At 61.2% G+C, this 20,802-nt stretch overlaps 3 protein-coding genes and 1 long non-coding RNA gene across 5 annotated transcripts; 2 read left to right on the top strand and 2 right to left on the bottom strand.

Moving 5' to 3' along the window:
- Positions 1-1,928: 1,928 nt before the first annotated feature.
- LOC136006614 (RAC-beta serine/threonine-protein kinase-like) lies at positions 1,929-9,660 on the bottom strand. Its single transcript, XM_065664619.1, is given in 19 exon segments — positions 1,929-2,946; positions 3,599-3,701; positions 4,055-4,141; positions 4,873-4,934; positions 4,937-5,006; positions 5,008-5,109; positions 5,771-5,899; positions 6,428-6,550; positions 6,702-6,770; positions 6,845-6,910; positions 7,000-7,131; positions 7,238-7,388; positions 7,486-7,503; positions 7,505-7,595; positions 8,362-8,406; positions 8,409-8,466; positions 8,469-8,491; positions 8,600-8,675; positions 9,480-9,660. Coding segments are annotated over 18 exon segments (1,455 nt in total). The 5' UTR covers positions 8,646-8,675; positions 9,480-9,660; the 3' UTR covers positions 1,929-2,866.
- A 1,465-nt stretch (positions 9,661-11,125) lies between these two features.
- Positions 11,126-15,768, bottom strand: LOC136006617 (uncharacterized protein C19orf47 homolog). The gene is given in 11 exon segments (XM_065664622.1): positions 11,126-12,318; positions 12,505-12,575; positions 12,659-12,754; positions 12,757-12,800; positions 13,096-13,228; positions 13,466-13,547; positions 14,449-14,563; positions 14,661-14,703; positions 14,706-14,747; positions 14,839-14,902; positions 15,692-15,768. Coding segments are annotated over 10 exon segments (1,053 nt in total). The 5' UTR covers positions 14,858-14,902; positions 15,692-15,768; the 3' UTR covers positions 11,126-11,910.
- On the top strand, positions 15,753-17,360 carry LOC136006619 (uncharacterized). 2 transcript variants are annotated; one of them, XR_010609206.1, is made up of 3 exons: positions 15,753-15,815; positions 16,801-16,882; positions 17,000-17,360. It is a non-coding gene; the product is annotated as an uncharacterized LOC136006619 (long non-coding RNA). The 2 variants fall into 2 exon arrangements; XR_010609207.1 differs by lacking the exon at positions 15,753-15,815 and adding an exon at positions 15,917-15,938.
- Positions 17,361-18,087: 727 nt separating this feature from the next.
- LOC136006613 (5'-3' exonuclease PLD3-like) lies at positions 18,088-20,799 on the top strand (the record flags this gene model as incomplete). The annotated part of the gene is given in 8 exon segments (XM_065664617.1): positions 18,088-18,109; positions 18,112-18,269; positions 18,362-18,482; positions 19,481-19,608; positions 19,697-19,897; positions 19,989-20,128; positions 20,223-20,388; positions 20,758-20,799. Coding segments are annotated over 8 exon segments (978 nt in total), but the record flags the coding sequence as incomplete, so codon positions are not given.
- Positions 20,800-20,802: the final 3 nt, after the last annotated feature.

The raw sequence follows: 20,802 nt of genomic DNA, 5'->3' as shown, positions 1-20,802 counted from the left end.
TGGTGGGCACAGGGGGGCCTGTGGGCACAGTGGGTCCCTATGGGTTAGAATGGGGGGCACTATGGGGACAGGGGGGCACTATGGGGACAATGGGACCCTATGGGGACAATGGGTCCCTATGGGCACAGAGGGGTCCCTGTGGGTTAGAATGGGGTGCAATAGGCCATAATGGGGGGTCCCTATGGGCACAGGGGGCACTATGGGGACAATGGGTCCCTATGGGGACAATGGGTCCCTATGGGCACAGAGGGGTCCCTATGGGTTAGAATGGGGTGCAATAGGCCATAATGGGGGGTCCCTATGGGCACAGGGGGGCACTGTGGGCACAGGGGGTCCCTATGGGCACAATGGGTCCTATGGGCACAATGGGTCCCTACGGGCACAGTGGTGTCCCCTTGACCATGTCGGTGTCCCCATGGTGCTGTTGGTGTCCCCATGCTGATGTCCCTGTGTTCTTCTCATTGATGTCCCATTGCTGTCCCCATTGATGCCCCATTGATGTCCCCATTGATGTCCCCATTGATGCCCCCATTGACATCCACATTGACGCCCCCATTGACGTCCCCATTGATGCCCCATTGCTGTCCCCATTGATGCCCCATTGATGTCCCCATTGACGTCCCCATTGCTGCCCCATTGCTGTCCCCAGAGCCTGCTGGTGCTGCTGGACCTGTTGGGCGCCCGGGACCCCGCCATCCACAGCCACTTCCCCAACACCCACCACTGGTTCCTGCGCCTCGTCCACATCGGTGCGGCCCTGGGGGGGGGGCACGGGGCTGGGACCTTGGGGGGGGGGACCCGGGGGGGGGACCCAGGGGGGGGACCCGGTGGGGGGGGGGGGGGGTCCGGGGGGTCTCAGACCTCGTGTTCCCCCCCCAGAGCAGCGGCTGCGGCGCCTGGGGCTGCTCCACGCCACCCCCCAGGACCCCCCCTTCTTCCGGCTCAGCCCGGCCCCGGGGCCCGTGGAGGACGATCACATCCCCTTCCTGCAGAGAGGTGAGCGGCGCCCGCGGCCCAGAGCCCGTGTCCTGTATCCCACATCCCATATCCTATATCCAAAACCCCATATCCAACATCCCACATCCCATATCCTGTATCCTATATCCTATATCCAAAACCCCATATCCAACATCCCACATCCCATATCCTATATCCAAAACCCCATATCCAACATCCCACATCCCATATCCTGTATCCTATATCCTATATCCAAAACCCCATATCCAACATCCCACATCCTATATCCCATACCCCATTTCCCATATCCCATACTCCATATCCCATACCCCATATCCCATACCCCATATACCCCATATATCCCGTATGTCCCATATCCCATATATCCCATATATCCTATATATCCCATATACACCATATATCTCGTACATCCCATATACCCCATATATCCCATATATCCCATACCCCATACCTCATTTCCCATACCCCATACCCCATATACCCCATATATCCTGTATGTCCCATATATCCTGTATCTCGCATATATCCTATATATCCCATATACCCCATATATCCCATACCCCATATATCCCATATACCCCATACATCCCATACCCCCCATACATCCCCCATACCCCCCCTATACCCAATATACCCATACCCCATATATCCCATACCCCATACCCCCCATACCCCATACACCCCCCATACCCCCCATGCCCCCCCCTACCCCGAACACCCCCTTGCCCGCTGCCGCAGGGGTGCCGGTGCTGCACCTGATCCCGCTGCCCTTCCCGGCGGCCTGGCACACGCCGGCGGACACGGAGCGGAACCTGCACCCGCCGACGCTGGCGGACCTCGGCCGCATCCTCGTGGTCTTCGTGGCGGAATTCCTGCACCTCTGAGCCCCCCTCCCCCCCGCCCCGGAGCCGCATCCGGATCCCCCAAAACCAGCACCCAAACGGCCAAAATTCCAAAAAAATTCCCGGTTTATTGCTCGTACCGCCCGGGGGGGGAGGGGCAGGGAAGGGGGGGAGGGGAGGGGACACGACCCCCCCCCATCCGTCCCCATCCCCCCCCCACTTTGAGTCAATTCACCTCAATGAGGCCGGCCCGGAGCCGGGAATACCGGGAATGCCGGGAGCGGGATCCGGTGACGCCGTCACCGCGGGTAAGGCACCGGCGAAGCCAAATGGTGGGGGGGGGTGGGGCCCGGCGTCCGTCCCCACCACCGCAGGTGGGATCTGCTTGGGATCCGGTGGAATTCCGGCTGGGATCTGGTTGGGATCCGGTTGGGATGCGGCTGAGTCCTGGTTGGGATCCGGCTGAGTCCTGGTTGGGATCCGGCTGGGATCTGGTTGGATCCAGTTGGGATGCGGCTGAGTCCTGGTTGGGATCCGGTTGGGATGCAGCTGAGTCGTGGTTGGGATCCAGTTGGGATCTGGTTGGCATCCGGTTGGGATCCAGTTGGATCCGGTTGGGATGTGGCTGAGTCCTGGTTGGGATCCAGTTGGGATCCGGTTGGGATGCGGCTGAGTCCTGGTTGGGATCCGGTTGGGATCCAGTTGGATCCGGTTGGGATGCGGCTGAGTCCTGGTTGGGATCCAGTTGGATCCGGTTGGGATGCGGCTGAGTCCTGGCTGGGATCCGGTTGGGATCCAGTTGGATCCGGTTGGGATGCGGCTGAGTCCTGGCTGGGATCCGGTTGGGATGCGGCTGAGTCCTGGTTGGGATCCGGTTGGGATCTGGTTGGCATCCGGTTGGGATCCAGTTGGATCCGGTTGGGATGCGGCTGAGTCCTGGCTGGGATCCGGTTGGCTTCAAGGCAGAGCCAGCAGCGTGGGGCTGGATGGAGCCCATGGGGGGGGGGGGGGTTCCACCTCCAGGTCCCCCCCCGGCCCCGGCTCCGTCATTCCCGGATGCTGGCGGAGTAGGAAAACTGCGGGAAGTGCGTCCGGTGCTCGCCCTCGGGGGAGCCCAGGGCATCGTCTGCTGGGAACAGCCGGGGATGAGGGGGGGCACCCCCAGACCCACACATGGGGGGCACGGAGCCCCCAGACCCCCCCCCCAATGGTGCCCAATGGGATCTCCCAGCAAACCCAAGACAACCCCATGGGGGTCCCAACACCCCCAAACCCCCCCAATGGTGCCCAATGGAAGCTCCCAGCACCCCCAAACCCCCCCCATGGTGCCCAATGGAAGCTCCCAGCACCCCCAAACCCCCCCCAATGGTTCCCTATGGGAGGTCCCAGCACCCCAACCCCCCCATGGTGCCCAATGGAAGCTCCCAACACCCCCAAACCCCCCCAATGGTGCCCAATGGAAGCTCCCAGCACCCCCAATGGTTCCCTATGGGAGGTCCCAGCCCCCCCAAACCCTCCCAATGGTTCCCTATGGGAGGTCCCAGCACCCCCAAACCCCCCCCAATGGTTCCCTATGGGAGGTCCCAGCACCCCAACCCCCCCATGGTGCCCAATGGAAGCTCCCAGCACCCCCAAACCCCCCCCATGGTGCCCAATGGAAGCTCCCAGCACCCCCAATGGTTCCCTATGGGAGGTCCTAGCACCCCCAAACCCCCCCCCATGGTGCCCAATGGAAGGTGCCAGCCCCTGTGCGGGTGCCCCCCCCGGGCCACGCTCACAGCGGTCGGGGGGGGTGATGGTGATGGACTGGGCCGTGAACTCGTCATCGAAGTAGCGGGTGTCGACCTCGGACGTCACCTGCGGCTTGAAGGGGGGCACCAGCTGCGGGGGGGGCACCCATGAGTGCGGGGGGGGTTTGGGTCCCTTTGGGTGCTATGGGGGGGTTGGGTCCCTTTGGATGCTAAGGGGGGGGTTGGGTCCTTTTGGGTGCTGTGGAGGGGTCCAGGGTCCCTTTGGGTGCTGTGTGGGGGTTTGAGTCCCTTTGGGTGCCAAGGGAGGGGGGGTTGGGTCCTTTTGGGTGCTGCGGGGGGGTTGGGTCCCTTTGGGTGCTATGGGGGGGGTCAGGGTCCCTTTGGGTGCTATGAGGGGGTTGGGTCCCTTTGGGTGCTATGGGGGGGGTCAGGGTCCCTTTGGGTGCTGTGGGGGGGAGTCAGGGTGCCCCTGGGTGCCTTCACCTTCCTCTGCACCACGTCCTGCCAGTTGATGGGTGCGAAGAAGCGGTGCTCCATCACCTCCTGCGCGTCCTGGGGCCCCCCCCGAGCCTGCCCAGGGAGCAGGACCAGGGTCAGGATCGGGATCAGGATCAGGACCAGGGTCAGGATTGGGATCAGGACCAGGATCAGGATTGGGATCAGGAGCAGGATTGGGATCAGGAGCAGGATCGGGATTGGGATTGGGATCAGAACCAGGATCAGGATTGGGATTAGAAGCAGGATCAGGATCGGGACCAGGATCAGAATCAGAATCAGGACTGGGACAAAGATCAGGACTGGAACTGGGATCAGGACCAGGACCGGAATCAGGATCAGATCCAGGACTGGGACCGGGACCAGGGTCAGGACTAGGTTCCAGACCAGGACCGGGACTGGGATTGGGACCAGGATCAAGACCAGGACCAGGGCCAGGACCAGAATCAGATCCAGAACCAGGTTCAGGACCAGGTTCCAGACCAGGATTGGGACTGGGATCATACCAGGATCAAGACAAGGACCAGGACTGGGATCAGAATCAGATCCAGAACCAGGTTCAGGACCAGGATCAGGACCAGGTTCAAGACCAGGATTGGGACCAGGATCAGATCCAGGACCAGGTTCAGAACCAGGATCAGGACCAGGTTCAGGACCAGAATTGGGACCAGGACCAGGTTCAGGACCAGGTTCAGGACCAGGTTCAGAACCAGGATCAGGACCAGGTTCAAGACCAGGATTGGGACCAGGATCAGATCCAGGACCAGGTTCAGAACCAGGATCAGGACCAGGATTGGGACCAGGACCAGGCCCTGTCCCCCCCCTCACCTCTGCTTGGGGTCCTTCTTGAGCAGCCCGGCCAGCAGGGCCTGGCGTCGGGCGCGAGGCTGCGGGGGAACCGGATCTCCTCGAGCAGGATGAGCTCGAAGAGGCGCTCGTGGGTCCTGGTTGTAGAAGGGGAGGCGGCCGCAGAGCATCTCGTACATCACCACCCCCAGCCCCCACCAGTCCACGGCGCGCCCGTAGTCGTTGTCCTCCAGCACCTGCGAGGAGCGGCAGGATGAGGCCCCAGCGGCATCGCCATGGTGGGGGGGTGTTGCTATGGATACGGGCAAGGATGCACTCACTATGGCAGGGTTGCTATGGATACAGGCAGGGATGTGCTCACTATCGGGGTGTTATCACCATGGATACGGGCAGGGATGCACTCGCTATGCGGGTGTTGCTATGGATACAGGCAGGGATGTGCTCACTATCGGGGTGTTATCACCATGGATACAGGCAGGGATGCACTTGCTATGGGGGTGTTTGCTATGGATGCAGGCAGGGATGCACCTGCTATGGGGGTGTTGCTATGGATGCGGGCAGAGATGCGCTTGCTATGGAATTGTTGCTATGGATACAGGCAGGGATGCACTTGCTATGGGGGTGTTGCTATGGATGCGGGCAGAGATGCACTTGCTATGGAGTTGTTGCTATGGATACAGGCAGGGGTGTGCTTGCTTATGGGGGTGTTGTCGCTATGGATACATGCAGGGATGCACTTGCTATGGGCGTGTTGTCACTATGGATGCAGGCAGGGATGCTCTCCTATGGGATAGATGCGGGCAGGAATACCCTCGCTATGGGGTTGTTGTCACTATGGATACAAGCACGGATACCCTCGCTATGGGGGTGTTATCCTATGGGTACAGGCACGGATACCTCTGGCGCCAGGTACTCGGGGGTGCCACAAAAGGTCTTCATGGTGGCACCGTCGCTGATGCCCTCCTTGCAGAGGCCGAAGTCGGTGATCTTGATGTGCCCATCCTTGTCCAGCATCAGGTTTTCCAGCTGGGAAAGAGGGAACAGGGATGGAGCGGGAAGGATCCGACCCCCTCTCCCCCGGCCCTGCCCCTCAAGGCTGTGGGAGGGAAGCAGGACTGGGATCAGGATTGGGATCAGGATCAGGATTGGAATCGGGACTGAGATAGGTACCGGGATCAGGACAGGGACCAGGATCAGGATTGGGATCAGGACCAGGAACAGGATTGGGGTGGGGATCGAGGTAGGTACCGGGATCAGGATCAGGACCAGGATCAGGATTGGGATCAGGACCAGGATCAGGATTGGGACTGGATCAGGATCACGATTGGGATCAGGATTGGGATTGGGCCTGAGATAGGGAATGGGATCAGGCTCGGGACCAGGATCAGGATAAGGAACAGGCCCAGTACCAAAACTGGATCAGGACCAGAATCAGGATTGGGACCAGTACCAGGATTGGGACAGGGACTGGAATCAGGATCAAGACCAGGACCAGGACTGGGATCGGGACCAGGCGCAGCAGGGCCAAGGCAAGGGTTGAAGCTGCAGCGGTACCTTGATATCCCGGTAAACCACATCCCGGGAATGGAGGTATTCCAAGGCGGATACGATCTCGGCGCCGTAGAAGCGGGCCCGATCCTCGGTGAAGACGCGTTCCCTCGAGAGGTGGAAAAAGAGCTGGGAAAGAGCAGGGAAAACGGGATCAAACGCTTTAGGACGCTCCCAACTCCCTGTGGGTGACGGGGAACGCTCCGGAAGGGAGACTTTAGGGATAAAGCGGGATACAGAGGGATAAAAGGGGGGGATTCGGAAGCGGGGAAGCTCCCACCTCGCCGCCGTTGGCATATTCCATGACGAAGCAGAGGCGGTCGTTGGTCTGGAAAGCGTATTTCAGCGCCTGGAAAAGTGGGAAAAGGGGGATTTTAGGGAAGCTCCATAGGGATGGATGGGGGGGGGGGGTGCAGTGCTTACGGTGAGGAAGGGGTGCCGGGTGTTCTGCAGCACCCGGCTCTCGGTCACGGTGTGAGCCACTTCATCCTGGGAAGGGAGGTGCAGTCAGTGCCGGGATCCATAGGGAATGCCGGCGGGGGGATCCCAACCCGGATCCATGCGGATCCGGTCCGCACCTTGGCGATGATGACCTCCTTCCGTAGGATCTTCATGGCGTAATAGCGCCCGGTGGCCTTTTCCCGCACCAGGATGACCTTCCCAAAGGTGCCTTTCCCCAGGAGCTTCAGGTAATCAAAGTCGTTCATGGTCTGGAAAGGGAAAAGCAGGGAATTCATGGATGCGGGACGGGAAAACGCCTCTAAAACTGCTCGATCCCAAGGACCCGCCCCCATTCCCAACCCCATTCCCACTCACGGCCTTGGCGCGGGATTTGCCGATGGCCACCTCCATCTCCTCGGCGCCGGGGCCGTCCACGGCTCTGCACTTGTATTCCATGGGATCCACCTCCGGCTCCTGGTTCTTGAGGCTGTTGGCGACCGTCTGGATCGCTCGCATCCATTCCTCGCTACGGGATTGGGAAGAGGGAGGCGATGAGAGAGCCGGGGGGCGGTTTGGTTCCCCCCCCCCCCCCCCCATTCCCATAGGAATGCGGCATTCCGCACCGCTCCTCCGGAGTATCACGTGAACGTCCTCTCGATGACCGTTGTCCATTGCAAGCAGCGGATGACGAAGGTGTTGGGCCGCGGGCGCTCCGTCTTCATCAGCTGGCACTCTGCGTTCCAAGCAGGGGGCTTCGGGAGCAGGGATCCGCATGCCCAGATCCCAGATCCAGACGGGAAGCAGAACCCCCCCCCGGCCCTGCCCTCCCTTCTCCCTGGGCATCCCATGGACCAGAGACCAACGGCCCCAGAGACCTGCCCCTGGGACCCAAAGATGCTCCCAGGATGCTCAGTGGGGTCCCAGGACCTCATGGACCACCAAGGCCACGTCCCCCATAGCCCAACATCCCCACTATGGGGACCAAGGATGCTCCCAAACCTCATGGACCACCAAGGCCACGTCCCCCATAGCCCAACATCCCCCCTATGGGACCAAGAATACTCCCAAACCTCATGGACCACCAAGGCCACGTCCCCCATAGCCCAACATCCCCCCTATGGGGACCAAGAATACTCCCAAACCTCATGGACCACCAAGGCCACGTCCCCCATAGCCCAACGTGTCCCCTATGGGGACCAAGGATGCTCCAGGACCTCATGGACCACCAAGGCACGTCCCCCATAGCCCAACATCCCCCCTATGGGGACCAAGGATGCTCCGAACACCTCATGGACCACCAAGGCCACGTCCCCCATAGCCCAACGTGTCCCCTATGGGGACCAAGGATGCTCCAGGACCTCATGGACCACCAAGGCCACGTCCCCCATAGCCCAACGTGTCCCCTATGGGGACCAAGGATGCTCCAGGACCTCATGACCACCAAGGCCACGTCCCCCATAGCCCAATGTGTCCCCCCCAGCCCAGTGCCCCCCCTTTACCGGCCACAGAGAAGTTATTGAGGGGGGGCAGCGCCTGCTCCGGCTCTCCGGCCGCTCCTTGTATCCGATGAAGGAGCCGTCGCTCTTGAGCAGGAAGTAGCGGGGGCCCGCCATGTTTTGATGTATTCACCTGGGATTTTGGGATGCGGGATTTTGGGATGCGGGAGGTTGGGATGCAGGAAGCTGGATGGGAAGCACAGCCCACCCCCCCCCCCCCCCCCATTGGTGCTGGGCTCACCTCGCTTGTGCAGCCACCCCTCCTTCACCACCAGCACCTCGGTCATGGCGGCGCCGGGGCTAAGGCCGGCCAGGACCTGCGGATGGGATGGGGATGGATGGGAATGGGATGGGGATGGGATGGGGATGGGAATGGGATGGGGATGGGATGGGGATGGAATGGGATGGGGATGGGATGGGGGTGGGATGGGGATGGGATGGGGATGGGATGGGAATGGGATGGGGATGGGATGGGGATAAGAATGGGATGGGAATGGGAATGAGATAGGAATGGGATGCGAATGAGATGGGAATAAGATGGGGATAAGAATGGGATGCGGATGGGAATGGGATGGGAACGGGATTGGAATAAGATGGGAATGGATGGGAATGGGATGAGAATGGGACGGGAATGGGACGGGAATGGGATAAACGGGATTCAGCCATTCCCACCCCTTGGGATGCGGACCCCAAACATCCCAGCAGCGGGGTGGGACTGGAGACGGGGGATTCCGCCCTTCCCAGCCTTGGGATCTGGACCCCGCACTGGGGGACCCCAACACCCCCACCACAGGGGGGCAGAAAGCGCCCCCCAACCCCTTCAGCGCAGCCCCATGGGGCCCGCAGAGCCTGCACGGGCCCTATAGACCCCCCCCCACCCCGACCTGCCTGGGGCCGTACAGAGCCCCCCCCGGCCCCCCCACCGCAGCGGGTGGTTCGGTCCCCGCCGCATCCCCGACCCCGCGGCGGCGAGTCCACTGCGAGGCTCCGGGGGGGTTTGGGGTGTCAGGGCTCGCTCCCCCCCGCGGAGGGGCGCGGGTGGTGCGGTCCGAGCGGCGGCCGCCGGGGGGCGGGCGAGCCCATTGCGAGCCGCGGGGGGGGGGGGGGGGGGGGGGGCTCACCTGTCATGGACGCCGCCGGCTCCCGCCGCTCATCCCGGGTCCGATCCCGGTTCAACGGCGGCGGCCGCGGAGCCCCGGGGGGGGGGGTCGGGAGGCGGAAGCGGAAGCGGGGGGCGCCGGGACACGGAACCGGAGGGGAACGGGGCCGCGGGGGGGGGGGGAAACGGAGACGGGAAAGACCCCGCTCGGCTGCAGGCGCCGCCCTGCGCATGCGCAGAACGCGGGAGCGCGATGCGCGGGGAGCGCGGGTCCGCCCCTCCGCGCGCAGGCGCAGTGCTCACGCAACGCCTCCTTCCGAGCATTAAATTTGCATCTGATTTGCATAAACAGAGCCATTTCCACGCTTTATTGCCAAAAAAAGGTCAAAACTGGGGGGGAACCCCCCCGGCACGCGGGTCACACACAGCAAACCGCCAAAAAGGGAAGGGGAAGGCCCCGAATTGGGCCAGAATCAGGCAAAAGCAAGAACCGGGGGAATTTGGGTGGAAAACGGAGGAAATTGGGGAATTCTGGGATGGAAAATGAAGGAATTGGGGAATTTTTGCATTAAAACCGAGGGAATTTATGAACTGCAGATTGGAAACGACGGAATTGGTGGGAGGTTGTATCAATCATTAAGCAAGTGTGAAATTTTGTGCCAAAATGGTGAATTTTTACAGAAAAAATGAAGGAATTGGTGAATTTTCATGTTAAAAATGAAAACAAAATCATAAATTTTTCATATTAATAGTGAAATTATGGTGGGTTTGTATTGAAAAAGAAAGAATTGGTGAATTTCTGCATGAAAATGAAGGAATTGGTGATTTTTTGTATTAAAAACTAAGAAATTGGTGAATTTTCACTTTAAAAGTGAAGGAATTGGTGAATTTTCATGGTAAAAATGAAGAACTTGGTAAATTTCCATATTAAAAATGAAAGTGGTGAATTTTTTGTACTGAAAATGAAGGAATTGGTGAATTTTTGCACTAAAAACGAAAGGATTGGCGAGTTTTCATGGTAAAAATGAAAAAATTGGTAAATTTTCCTGTTGAAAATGAAAAGATTGGCGAATTTTTGTATCAAAAATGAAAGAATTGAGATTTTTTTGGTTACAAACAAGGGAATTGGTAAATTTGCCCGTGAAAAATGCAGGAACTTACGACTTTCATATCAAAACCACACGAATTGGTGAATTTTCACCTGAAAAATGATGGAATTGGTGAATTTTTCTAGGAAACCAAGGAATTGGTGAATTTCCCATTAAAACCGAAGGAATCAGTGCATTTCGTACAAATACAAAGAAATCCCATTTTTCCATAGGAAACCCTGGGAATCAGCGGATTTCTCTCAAACTTCCCGGCTTCGTTTTTGGGGAGAAGAAAGGCGTTTTTGGGGGGGGGGTTTACAGCAGAACCAAAGAAACCAGGGATTTGGGGGGGGATTGGGGGGAAATAAATAAACTGGAGGAAAAGCGCCCGGATTTGGGGGGAAAAGGAGGAATTCCAGGAAAGGCCACGTCCGGAGGAGCCGGAGGGAATTAAGGCAGTTTTTGGGGGGGGTTTTGGTGGTTTTGAGCCTTTCCCCCCCCAAAATGGTTCTTTTTTAAGGTTTCGGGGTGTTTTTCGGGAATGCCGCTCTGACCTCCATCCAGCGGATTCCGTTCCCGCAGCGGATCCATGCTTCCAGGGAAAGCGAGCGGCAAGGGGAAGGGCAACCGGAGGCAAACCCCAGGCTGCGCCCGGAGGGCTCCAGGGGAGAATTCCTCAAAGCGGGAATAAAGGGGGGGAAGCGCAAGGGTTTAGCGGCGGGGAGGGGATGGAGAGCGGTGATTTGGCTGGACTCGCCCGGGATTTGGGCAGGGAATCCCTTGGGAAGGGGTTACCCCTCCCTCTCCCTCCACTGTTTTCCTATGGGATTAGTGTTGCCCAGTGGGATCAAGCCTTTCCCCATGGGGTTCAGCCTTTCCCTATGGGATCAAGCCTTTCCCTATGGGATCAAGCCTTTCCCCATGGGGTTCAGCCTTTCCCTATGGGATCAAGCCTTTCCCTGTGGGGTTAAGCCTTTCCCTATGGGATCAAGCCTTTCCCTATGGGGTTAAGCCTTTCCCTATGGGATCAAGCCTTTCCCTATGGGGTTAACCCTTTCCCCATGGGATTAAGCCTTTCCCTATGGGGTCAAGCCTTTCCCTATGGGATCAAGCCTTTCCCCATGGGATCAAGCCTTTCCCCATGGCGTTAAGCCTTTCCCTATGGGATCAAGCCTTTCCCTATGGGGTTAACCCTTTCCCCATGGGATCAAGCCTTTCCCTATGGGGTTAACCCTTTCCCTATGGAATCAAGCCTTTCCCTACGGGATCAAGCCTTTCCCTGCGGAAAACCCCTCCTCCCCAGGGCTCAACCCTTCCCCCCCGGTGCCGATCCCATGGGATGGAGCCACCCGGATGCCCGGGATCTCAATCCGTTTTCTTTCCCAAGCGCTGGAAGACGCTGACGGAGCCGGCGTTGTCCATCCGGGCCTCGCTGCTGCTGCTCACCCTCCCGCAGCCCCAAGTCCTGCGGATCATCACCCGGCATTCCCGCTTGGATTTATCCCTGCCGCCGCCGCCGCTGCTGCTGCTCACCCCGTCCTCGCCCTCTCGCCCTTCTCCCGGCGGCGAGGTCCCGGCGGCATTCCGCAGGTTGGGAATGGGCTTCGCCTCCGAGCTGCTGGCTTTGGCCTTCAGCGGCATTCCCGGCTCGGCGCTCGCCTTGCGGGAAGCGGTGGATTTCTTCAGGACGCCCGCGTAGGGAAGCGCGGAGCCGGCGTTTTCCAGGGATTGCTCCCGCAGGGAATCTCCCAGGCGGCTGAAGACGCCGGCGGGGGGCTGGAGGCAAAGGGATGCCCGTCAGCGCCCGCATCCCGGCTCCGGCGCCCTTCCGATGGGATGCAGGGAGCGACGGAAGGAATTCCGGCTCTCTCGTGCGGCAGCGTGCAAATCCCGCGGGAAGAGGGGAAAACACCTCCCGGATTCCCTTAGAATTCCAAGCAGGAATTCCCTCCTCTCACCTTCCCTCCCGCAGCCCGCGTCCCCCCTCGCCTCGGCTCCCAAGCGGTCGAACACAGACGTCCTGGGCAGCCCTGCAGGATTGAAGGGGATAAGGTGGGATTTGGGATGGACGGGGGTGAATTGGGAATACCGGATGGGAATTCCCTGCTGGGACCTTTGGCCGCTTGCTGCTGCTCCAGGATTTTCCTTGTCCTGGGCGTGGTGCCCTTGGGCATGGTGATGATGTACTTCCCTTCCATCTCGGCCGTCACCGGCGTCGCTTCACCGGGAGCGATGGAATTCCGGCCGCGGCATTCCTGAGCTGCCGGGATGGAGGGAAAACAACGAGTTCCATGGGAAATGGAACGGGAAAAGCGGTCCCCAGGGGTTGGAGGAGGAATTTAATGGGAATCAGGATGGGAAAAGCGCTTCCCAAGGGCTGGAGGAGGAGTTTAATGGGAAATGGGATGGGAAAAGCGGTCCCCAGGGGTTGGAGGAGGAATTTAATGGGAAACGGGATGGGAAAAGCGGTCCCCAGGGGTTGGAGGAGGAAATTTAATGGGAAACGGGATGGGAAAAGCGCCTCCCAGCGCCATTCCCGGCGGGATCAGCCCCCTTCCCTACCTGCCTTCGCTGCCGCCGGCGGGGTTGGGAACGGTGACGGAGATCTTGGAGCCGTGGGGCTGGAGCGGGGCAGCGGGAAGCGGATCCCGGCTCAGGCTGTTGGCAATCATCCGGCTGGCGGCTGCGGGGGGGGACACACACGGAGCATTCCCATGGGATGAGGGGATCTGATCCCTCGGGATGGGGCAAAGCCAGCAGGAATCCCTGCGGAGAAGGGCTTGGGGGGGGGGGGGGTGGGGAGTGGAAGTGTCCCTGCCCCTTGCTTGGAGCCGGGCGGGCTTTGAGGTCCATCCCATTCCATGCTTCCATGGGCAGGATCCCTGCGGAAATGCCGCCCAAGGAGCGGATCCCAGCTCACCACTGTGGGCGCTGCGGCGCAGCTCCGCCTGGAGCGGGGGCGAGCCGGGAAGGAGCAATTCCGTGGCTGCTTTGCACATCTCCTGTGGGAAGAAACGAATGGAAAACCCATGGAAAACCAAAGGAACCCATAGAAACCAAAGGAAACTCATGGAAAACCGAAGGAAACTCATGGAAAACCAACGGCAAACCAAAGGAAACCCATAGAAACCAAGGGGAAACGCATAGAAACCAAAGGAAACTCATGGAAAACCAATGGAAAACCAAAGGAAACCCATAGAAACCAAAGGAAACTCATGGAAAACCAATGGAAAACCAAAGGAAACTCATGGAAAACCAACAGCAAACCAAAGGAACCATAGAAACCAAAGGAAACTCATGGAAAACCAATGGAAAACCAACGGAACCCATGGACAACCCAAGGGAAACCTATGGAAAACCAATGGAAACGCATGGAAAACTCAGGGAAACCCATGGAAAACCCAAGGAAACCCCTGAAAACCAACAGAAACGCATGGAAAACTCAATGAAACCCATGGAAAACCCAAGGAAACCCCTGGAAAACCAACAGAAACGCATGGAAAACTCAATGAAACCCATGGAAAACCCAAGGAAACCGATGGAAAACCAACGGAAACGCATGGAAAACTCAATGAAACCCATGGAAAACCCAAGGAAACCCTGGAAAACCAACAGAAACGCATGGAAAACTCAATGAAACCCATGGAAAACCCAAGGAAACCGATGGAAAACCAACGGAAATGCATGGAAAACTCAATGAAACCCATGGAAAACCCAAGGAAACCCATGGAAAACCAACGGAAATGCATGGAAAACTCAATGAAATCCCCGGAAAACCCAAGGAAACCTATGGAAAACCAATGGAAACCCATGGAAACCTCAATGAAACCCCTGGAAAACCCAAGGAAACCCCTGGAAAACCCCCGCCTTCCCATTGGAAGAGCCCCTTCCCAGCGCCCGCACCTGCCTGTAGACCACCTTGGCGTGCTTGAGGATGGCGATGACGTCGCCGACCGCCGTGATTCCCAGCTCGTTCATCAGCTCCTTGGTGAGATCCAGGAGCATGTTCTTCCGGATCCTGCCCTCGGGAATACCGCAGGGATGGCCGCCTGGATGCCGGCTCCATCCCTACGGATCCTCCATCGGGATGCATGGAGCGCGGCGGGGGGGGGTACCTGTTGTCCACGAACATGACGGCGTAGCTGACGGCGGGGCCCGCGGGATCCCGGCTTCCTTGAAGAACTGGATCCACTCGGAGGTGGCTGCACCGGGACAAGGGAATCCATGGGATGGGGCTCAACGGGAATGGGGGGGATGGGGGGGGGAATGGGGGGGGATTGGGGGGGGGCTCACCCATCGTCACGGACACCATGGTGGGGGGGGGGCGGCGGCGTCAGGCGGCGGCGCCGGGAGCGGCCTGGGGGGGCACAGGAGAGTGGGCCCATAGAGATCACCCCTGCCCCATAGAGACCCCACCTGCCCCATAGAAACCCCACCTGCCCCATAGAAACCCCCCTGCCCCATAGAGACCCCTCCTGCCCCATAGAGAGGACCCTGCCTATAGAGACCCCTCTAGCCCACAGAGATCACCCCTGCCCCATAGAAACCCCCCCTGCCCCACAGAGACCCCTCCTGCCCCATAGAGAGGACCCTGCCTATAGAGACCCCTCTAGCCCACAGAGATCACCCCTGCCCCATAGAAACCCCCCCTCCCCATAGAGACCCCTCCTGCCCCATAGAGACCCCGCCTGCCCCATAGAGACTCCCCTGCCCCATAGAGACCCCTCCTGCCCCATAGAGAGGACCCTGCCTATAGAGACCCCTCTAGCCCATAGAGACCCTCCTGCCCCATAGAGACCCCTCCTGCCCATAGAGACCCCTCCTGCCCCATAGAGACCCCTCCTGCCCCATAGAGATCCGTCTGGCCCATAGAGACCCCCGCTGCCCCATAAACACGCCCCTGCCCCACAGAGACCCCCTCCTACCCCATAGACACCCCCCCTGCCCCACAGATCCCCCTCCTGCCCCACAGGCCCCCCTTATCCCCTCCTCCCGCCCCACAGATCCCCCTTATCACCTCCTCCTGCCCCATAGCCTCCCTTTCCGCCCCATGGGCCCCCCTCCTGCCCATAGCCCCCCGTTATCCACCCCATTGCACCCCATTGCCCCCCATCGGCCCCCATTGCCCCCCATGGCCGCCCCTCACCGCTCCGCCCCCGCCGCGCCCCATCCCGCCGCCGCGCCGGGCCCCACCGGAAGCTCCCGTCAGCGGAGCGCCGGAAGTGACGTCGTCGGCGGACCACCCCTCTCTCCGGTCTGGTTGGTTGCGGGTAAGGGGACGCTCTAGGCCGCGGCGGCGCGGGAGGGACAACGAAGGGGGGGCGACCATAGAGTGCGGCGGCCGCGAGGGCGCCCCCTAGCGGACGGAGCTGGAGCCGCCGCCGGGGGCTCCGGTACCGGGGGGGGGGCGAACGGGGACCGAACCCGGGGTGAAATGGGGTGAAAGGGGGGTAAATGGGGTGAAATGGGGTGAAAGGGGGGTAAATGGGGTTAAATGGGGTGAAAGGGGTGAAAGGGGGGGTAAATGGGGTTCAATGGGGTTAAATGGGGGTAATGGGGTTCAATGGGGTGAAATGGGATTCAATGGGGTGAAATGGGGCTAAATGGGGGTAAATGGGGTTCAATGGGGGTAAATGGGTGAAAGGGGGTGAAATGGGGTGAAATGGGGTGAAAGGGGGTAAATGGGGTGAAAGGGGGTGAAAGGGGGGTAAATGGGGTTCAATGGGGTGAAATGGGGGTAAATGGGGTTCAAATGGGGGTAAATGGGGTGAAAGGGGGTTCAATGGGGGTAAAGGGGGGTAAATGGGGATCAATGGGGTGAAATGGGGGTGAAAGGGGTTCAATGGGGGTAAATGGGGATCAATGGGGTGAAATGGGGGTAAATGGGGTTCAATGGCGGTAAATGGGGTGAAAGGGGGTTCAATGGGGGTAAAGGGGGGGTAAATGGGGATCAATGGGGTGAAATGGGGGTGAAAGGGGGTTCAATGGGGGTAAATGGGGATCAATGGGGTGAAATGGGGGTAAATGGGGTTCAATGGGGTTCAGTGGGGCTAAATGGGGTTAAATGGGTGAAATGGGGTTCAATGGGGTTCAATGGCGTTCAGTGGGGCTCAATGGGGCTCAATGGGCCTAGACCCCAGCCCATGCCCTAACCCCGGCCTCAATGGGGTGGCAATGGGGGGGGGGTGGGGGGAGGCTCCGGCGCTCCCCAATTCCAGGCCCTTTCCCCACTCCCTTTTCCCCGGTCCCCGGAAGCCTCCGGGCGCGTTGGGAAGGAGCCGGAGCCGGAGCCGGTTGCTCCTGTTCCGGGATGAGGCCCCACAGCGCCTACAGGCAGGTACAGACTTGGGGGGCCCCCCCCCCCCCCCATTCCCCCCCTGGTTACAATGGGGGGGGGGCACCTTTCCCTATGGATCCCATGGGATTCACCGCCGTTCCCTGCCTCCCACCCCAGCTGCCCCCGGTGGGGGCCGGCGCTGGCTTCAAGGCCCTCGGAGCCCCCGGGATTCCTCAGGTCTGGAATGCCGGCCCCCCCCTGCCTGCCCGGCGCTGCCGCAGGTGGGGGGGGCGGGGGGGGGGCCCCGCTCTGCTCCTCGGCCTCTTCCTCCTCCTCCTCCTCCTCCTCCTCCTCCTGCTCCGGCTCCGGCTCCGGCTCGGACCCGATCGGAGCCGCAGCGATGCCGGAGCCTGCGGAGCCTCGTGCCGGTGAGGGGGGGGGGCAGGACCCCATTGGTGCCCCCATCCCAATGGTGCCATCCCAGTGCCCCCCCCATTGACCCCATCCCATTGCCCTCATCCCATTGGTGCCATCCCATTGCCCCCCATTGCCCCCCATTGCCTCCCCCCATTGCCCCCCCATTGCCCCCCTCCCATTGCCCCCATTGCCCCATCCCATTGCCCCCCCTTGCACCTCCCATTGCCTGCATCCCATTCCCACCCCCATTGCCCCCTCCCATTGCCTCCCCATTGCCCCCCCATTGCCCCCCATTGCCCCATCCCATTGTCCCCCCCTTGCCCCTCCCATTGCCCCCCTCCCATTGCCCCCCATTGCCCCATCCCATTGTCCCCCCCTTGCCCCTCCCATTGCCCCCCTCCCATTGCCCCCCATTGCCCCATCCCATTGCCCCCCCTTGCCCCTCCCATTGCCCCCTCCATTGCCCCCCCATTGCCCCCCCCATCCCATTGCCCCCCTCCCCATTGCCCCCCATTGCCCCATCCCATTGCCCCTCCTTGCACCTCCCATTGCCTGCATCCCATTCCACCCCCATTGCCCCCCTCCCATTGCCCCCCATTGCCCCCTCCCATTGCCCCCTCCCATTGCCCCCATTGCCCCCATCCCATTGCCCCCCCATTGCCCCCCCCCTTGCCCCTCCCATTGCCCCCATCCCATTCCGCCCCCATTGCCCCCCCATCCCATTGCCCCCATCCCATTGCCCCCCTCCAATTGCCCCCCCATCCCATCCTCCCCATCCCATTCCCCCCCTCATTCCCCCCATCCCATTTCCCCCCCATCCCCCCCCCCCCCCCCCTCCCCCCCCCAGGCTCGTCCTCGCGGAGAGCATCCCGGAGGAATGAGCTTCGGCGCCGCCTCCCCCCCGAACCCCTCCACCTTTTCCACCTGGATGCGGCTCCTGCGCTCCGCGCGCCGCAGCCTCGACATCGCCTCCTTCTACTGGACCCTCAGCAACGCCGACACCGGCACGGCCGAGCCCTCGGCGGCGCAGGTCCCGCTCCGCCCTCCCCCCGCTTCCCAAGGGATTTTCCTGCCCTTTCCCAACCCCGACCCCCCCCCCCCCCCCCCGTTATCCCGGTGCAGGGCGAGCGCATCCTGCAGGAGCTGCTCCGGTTACCGGCCCGCGGCGTCGCCGTCCGCGTCGCCGTCAGCCGCCCGTCGGCGAAGGCACCGCTCAACGACCTCGTGGAGCTGGAGCGGAGCGGTGGGCGCTGGGAGCACCCGAGACGGGGCTTCGGGGGCCAAAATCAGGGGGTTCGGGGCCAAAATCAGGGGGTTCGGGGCCAAAATCAAGGGGTTCGGGGCCAAAATCAGGGGGTTCGGGGCCAAAATCAGGGGGTTCGGGGCCAAAATCAAGGGGTTCGGGGCCAAAATCAGGGGTTCGGGGCCAAAACGGGGCTTCGGGGGCCAAAACGGGGCTTCGGGGCCCAAAATCAAGGGGTTCGGGGCCAAATCAAGGGTTCAGAGCCAAAACTGGGGGGTTTTGGAGCCAAAATCAAGGGGTTCGGGGCCAAAACTGGGGGGTTTGGGGCCAAAATCAAGGGGTTCGGGGCCAAAAACTGGGGGGTTTGGAGCCAAAATCAAGGGGTTCGGGGCCAAAACTGGGGGGTTCAGGGCCAAAATGGGGGGATTCGGGGCCAAAATCAAGGGGTTCAGAGCCAAAATCAAGGGGTTCGGAGCCAAAATCAAGGGGTTCAGAGCCAAAATCAAGGGGTTCGGAGCCAAATCAAGGGGTTCGGGCCCAAAACGGGGGTTTGGAGCCAAAATCAAGGGTTCGGAGCCAAAATCAGGGGCTCGGAGCCAGAATCAAGGGGTTCGGGCCCAAAATCAAGGGGTTCAGACCCAAAACTGGGGGGTTCGGGTCCAAAACTGGGGGGTTCGGAGCAAAATCAAGGCGTTTGGGCCAAAAATCAAGGGCTCGGAGCCAAAATCAAGGGGTTCAGACCCAAAACTGGGAGGTTCGGGCCAAAACTGGGGGGTTGGAGCCAAAACTGGGGGGTTCGCGCCCAAAACTGGGGGGGTTTGGAGCCGAAATCAAGGGTGCAGACCCAAAACTGGGGGTCTGGACCCGAAACTGGGGGGTTCGGGCCCAAAACTGGGGGGTTCGGGCCCAAAAACCGGGGGGTTCGGGCCCAAACCCGGGCGTTCTGCCCCAAAAGCACGGTTTTTGCCCCCAACCACGGGCGCTGCCGCCCTGTGCAGGCGCCGCGGTGCGCGCCGTGGACCTGCCGCGCCTGACGGGGGGGGTGCTGCACACCAAGTTCTGGCTCGTCGACGGCGCCCACCTCTACGTGGGCAGCGCCAACATGGACTGGAGGTCCCTGACCCAGGTGAGCGGCGCCGGCCGGTGCCAAACCGGCACCGAGCATCACCGCGGCCGCGCCAGAGAACGGGGCCGACGCCGTGGCCGTGCCGCAGGTGAAGGAGCTCGGCGCCGCCGTCTACGACTGCCCCTGCTTGGCGCAAGACTTGGGCAAGATCTTTGAGGCCTATTGGGCTCTCGGCGTCCCCGGTGCCACCATCCCGGTGCCGTGGCCGGCGAATTACTCCACCACCATCAACGCGGAGACGCCGCTGGAGCTGCGGCTCAACGGCACCGCCGCCGCCGTCTACTTCTCGGTACCTTCCCAACCCCTCCCGGGCGCCGGGCCCGGTGCCGCGGTCGGTGAGCGCCGGCGATGGCGGCGCTGAGCCCGTGCCGGTGCCGCAGAGCTCCCCCCCGGCCCTGTGTGCCGCCGGGCGCACCGCGGACCTCGGCGCCCTGCTCAGCGTCATCGACGCCGCCGAGGCCTTCGTGGACGTCGCGGTGATGAGTTTCCTGCCCACCACCGAGTTCTCCCACCCGCAGAGGTCTGGGCGCAGCCGCGGTGGGGCCGGGGGCACAGGGCTGGTGCTGGTGCCGGTGCCCAACCCGGTTCCCCCCCCCCCACCATCACCACCATAGGTTCTGGCCGGTGATCGACAACGGGCTGCGCCGAGCCGTGGTGGAGCGGCGCGTCAGGGTGCGGCTGCTGGTGGGCTGCTGGCAGCACAGCCAGGCCACCATGTTCCCCTTCCTCAAGTCGCTGGCGGCCGTTGCCGATAACCGGACCCATTACAGCGTGGCCGTGGTGGGTATCGCAGTGTGGCTGTGGTGGGGCATCGCGGTGTGGTCATGGTGGGTACCATGGTGTGGGCAGTGTGGTGGGTATTGCTGTGTGGTCGTGGTGGGTATCGTGGTGGGTACCATGGTGGGTATCGTGGTGTGGTCATGGTGGGTACCGTGGTGTGGTCATGGTGGGTACCATGTTGTGGCTATGGTGGGTATCACGGTGTGGTCATGATGGGTATCACGATGTGACCATGGTGGGTATCGTGGTGTGGTCATGGTGAGTATCACGGTGTGACCATGATGGGTATCACGATGTGGCCATGACGGGCATCGCGGTGCAAGCCATGGTGCCGGTGCCGGTGCCTGACCACGGCCTCCCTCCCCACAGCGCCTGTTCATGGTGCCGGTGAGCGCGGCGCAGGCGCGGATCCCA

The sequence above is a fragment of the Lathamus discolor genome, unplaced genomic scaffold, assembly GCF_037157495.1.
Source record: "Lathamus discolor isolate bLatDis1 unplaced genomic scaffold, bLatDis1.hap1 Scaffold_334, whole genome shotgun sequence".
In the NCBI taxonomy this organism is placed as follows: Eukaryota; Metazoa; Chordata; class Aves; order Psittaciformes; family Psittacidae; genus Lathamus; species Lathamus discolor.
This window is presented reverse-complemented; position numbering and strand designations above follow the sequence as displayed.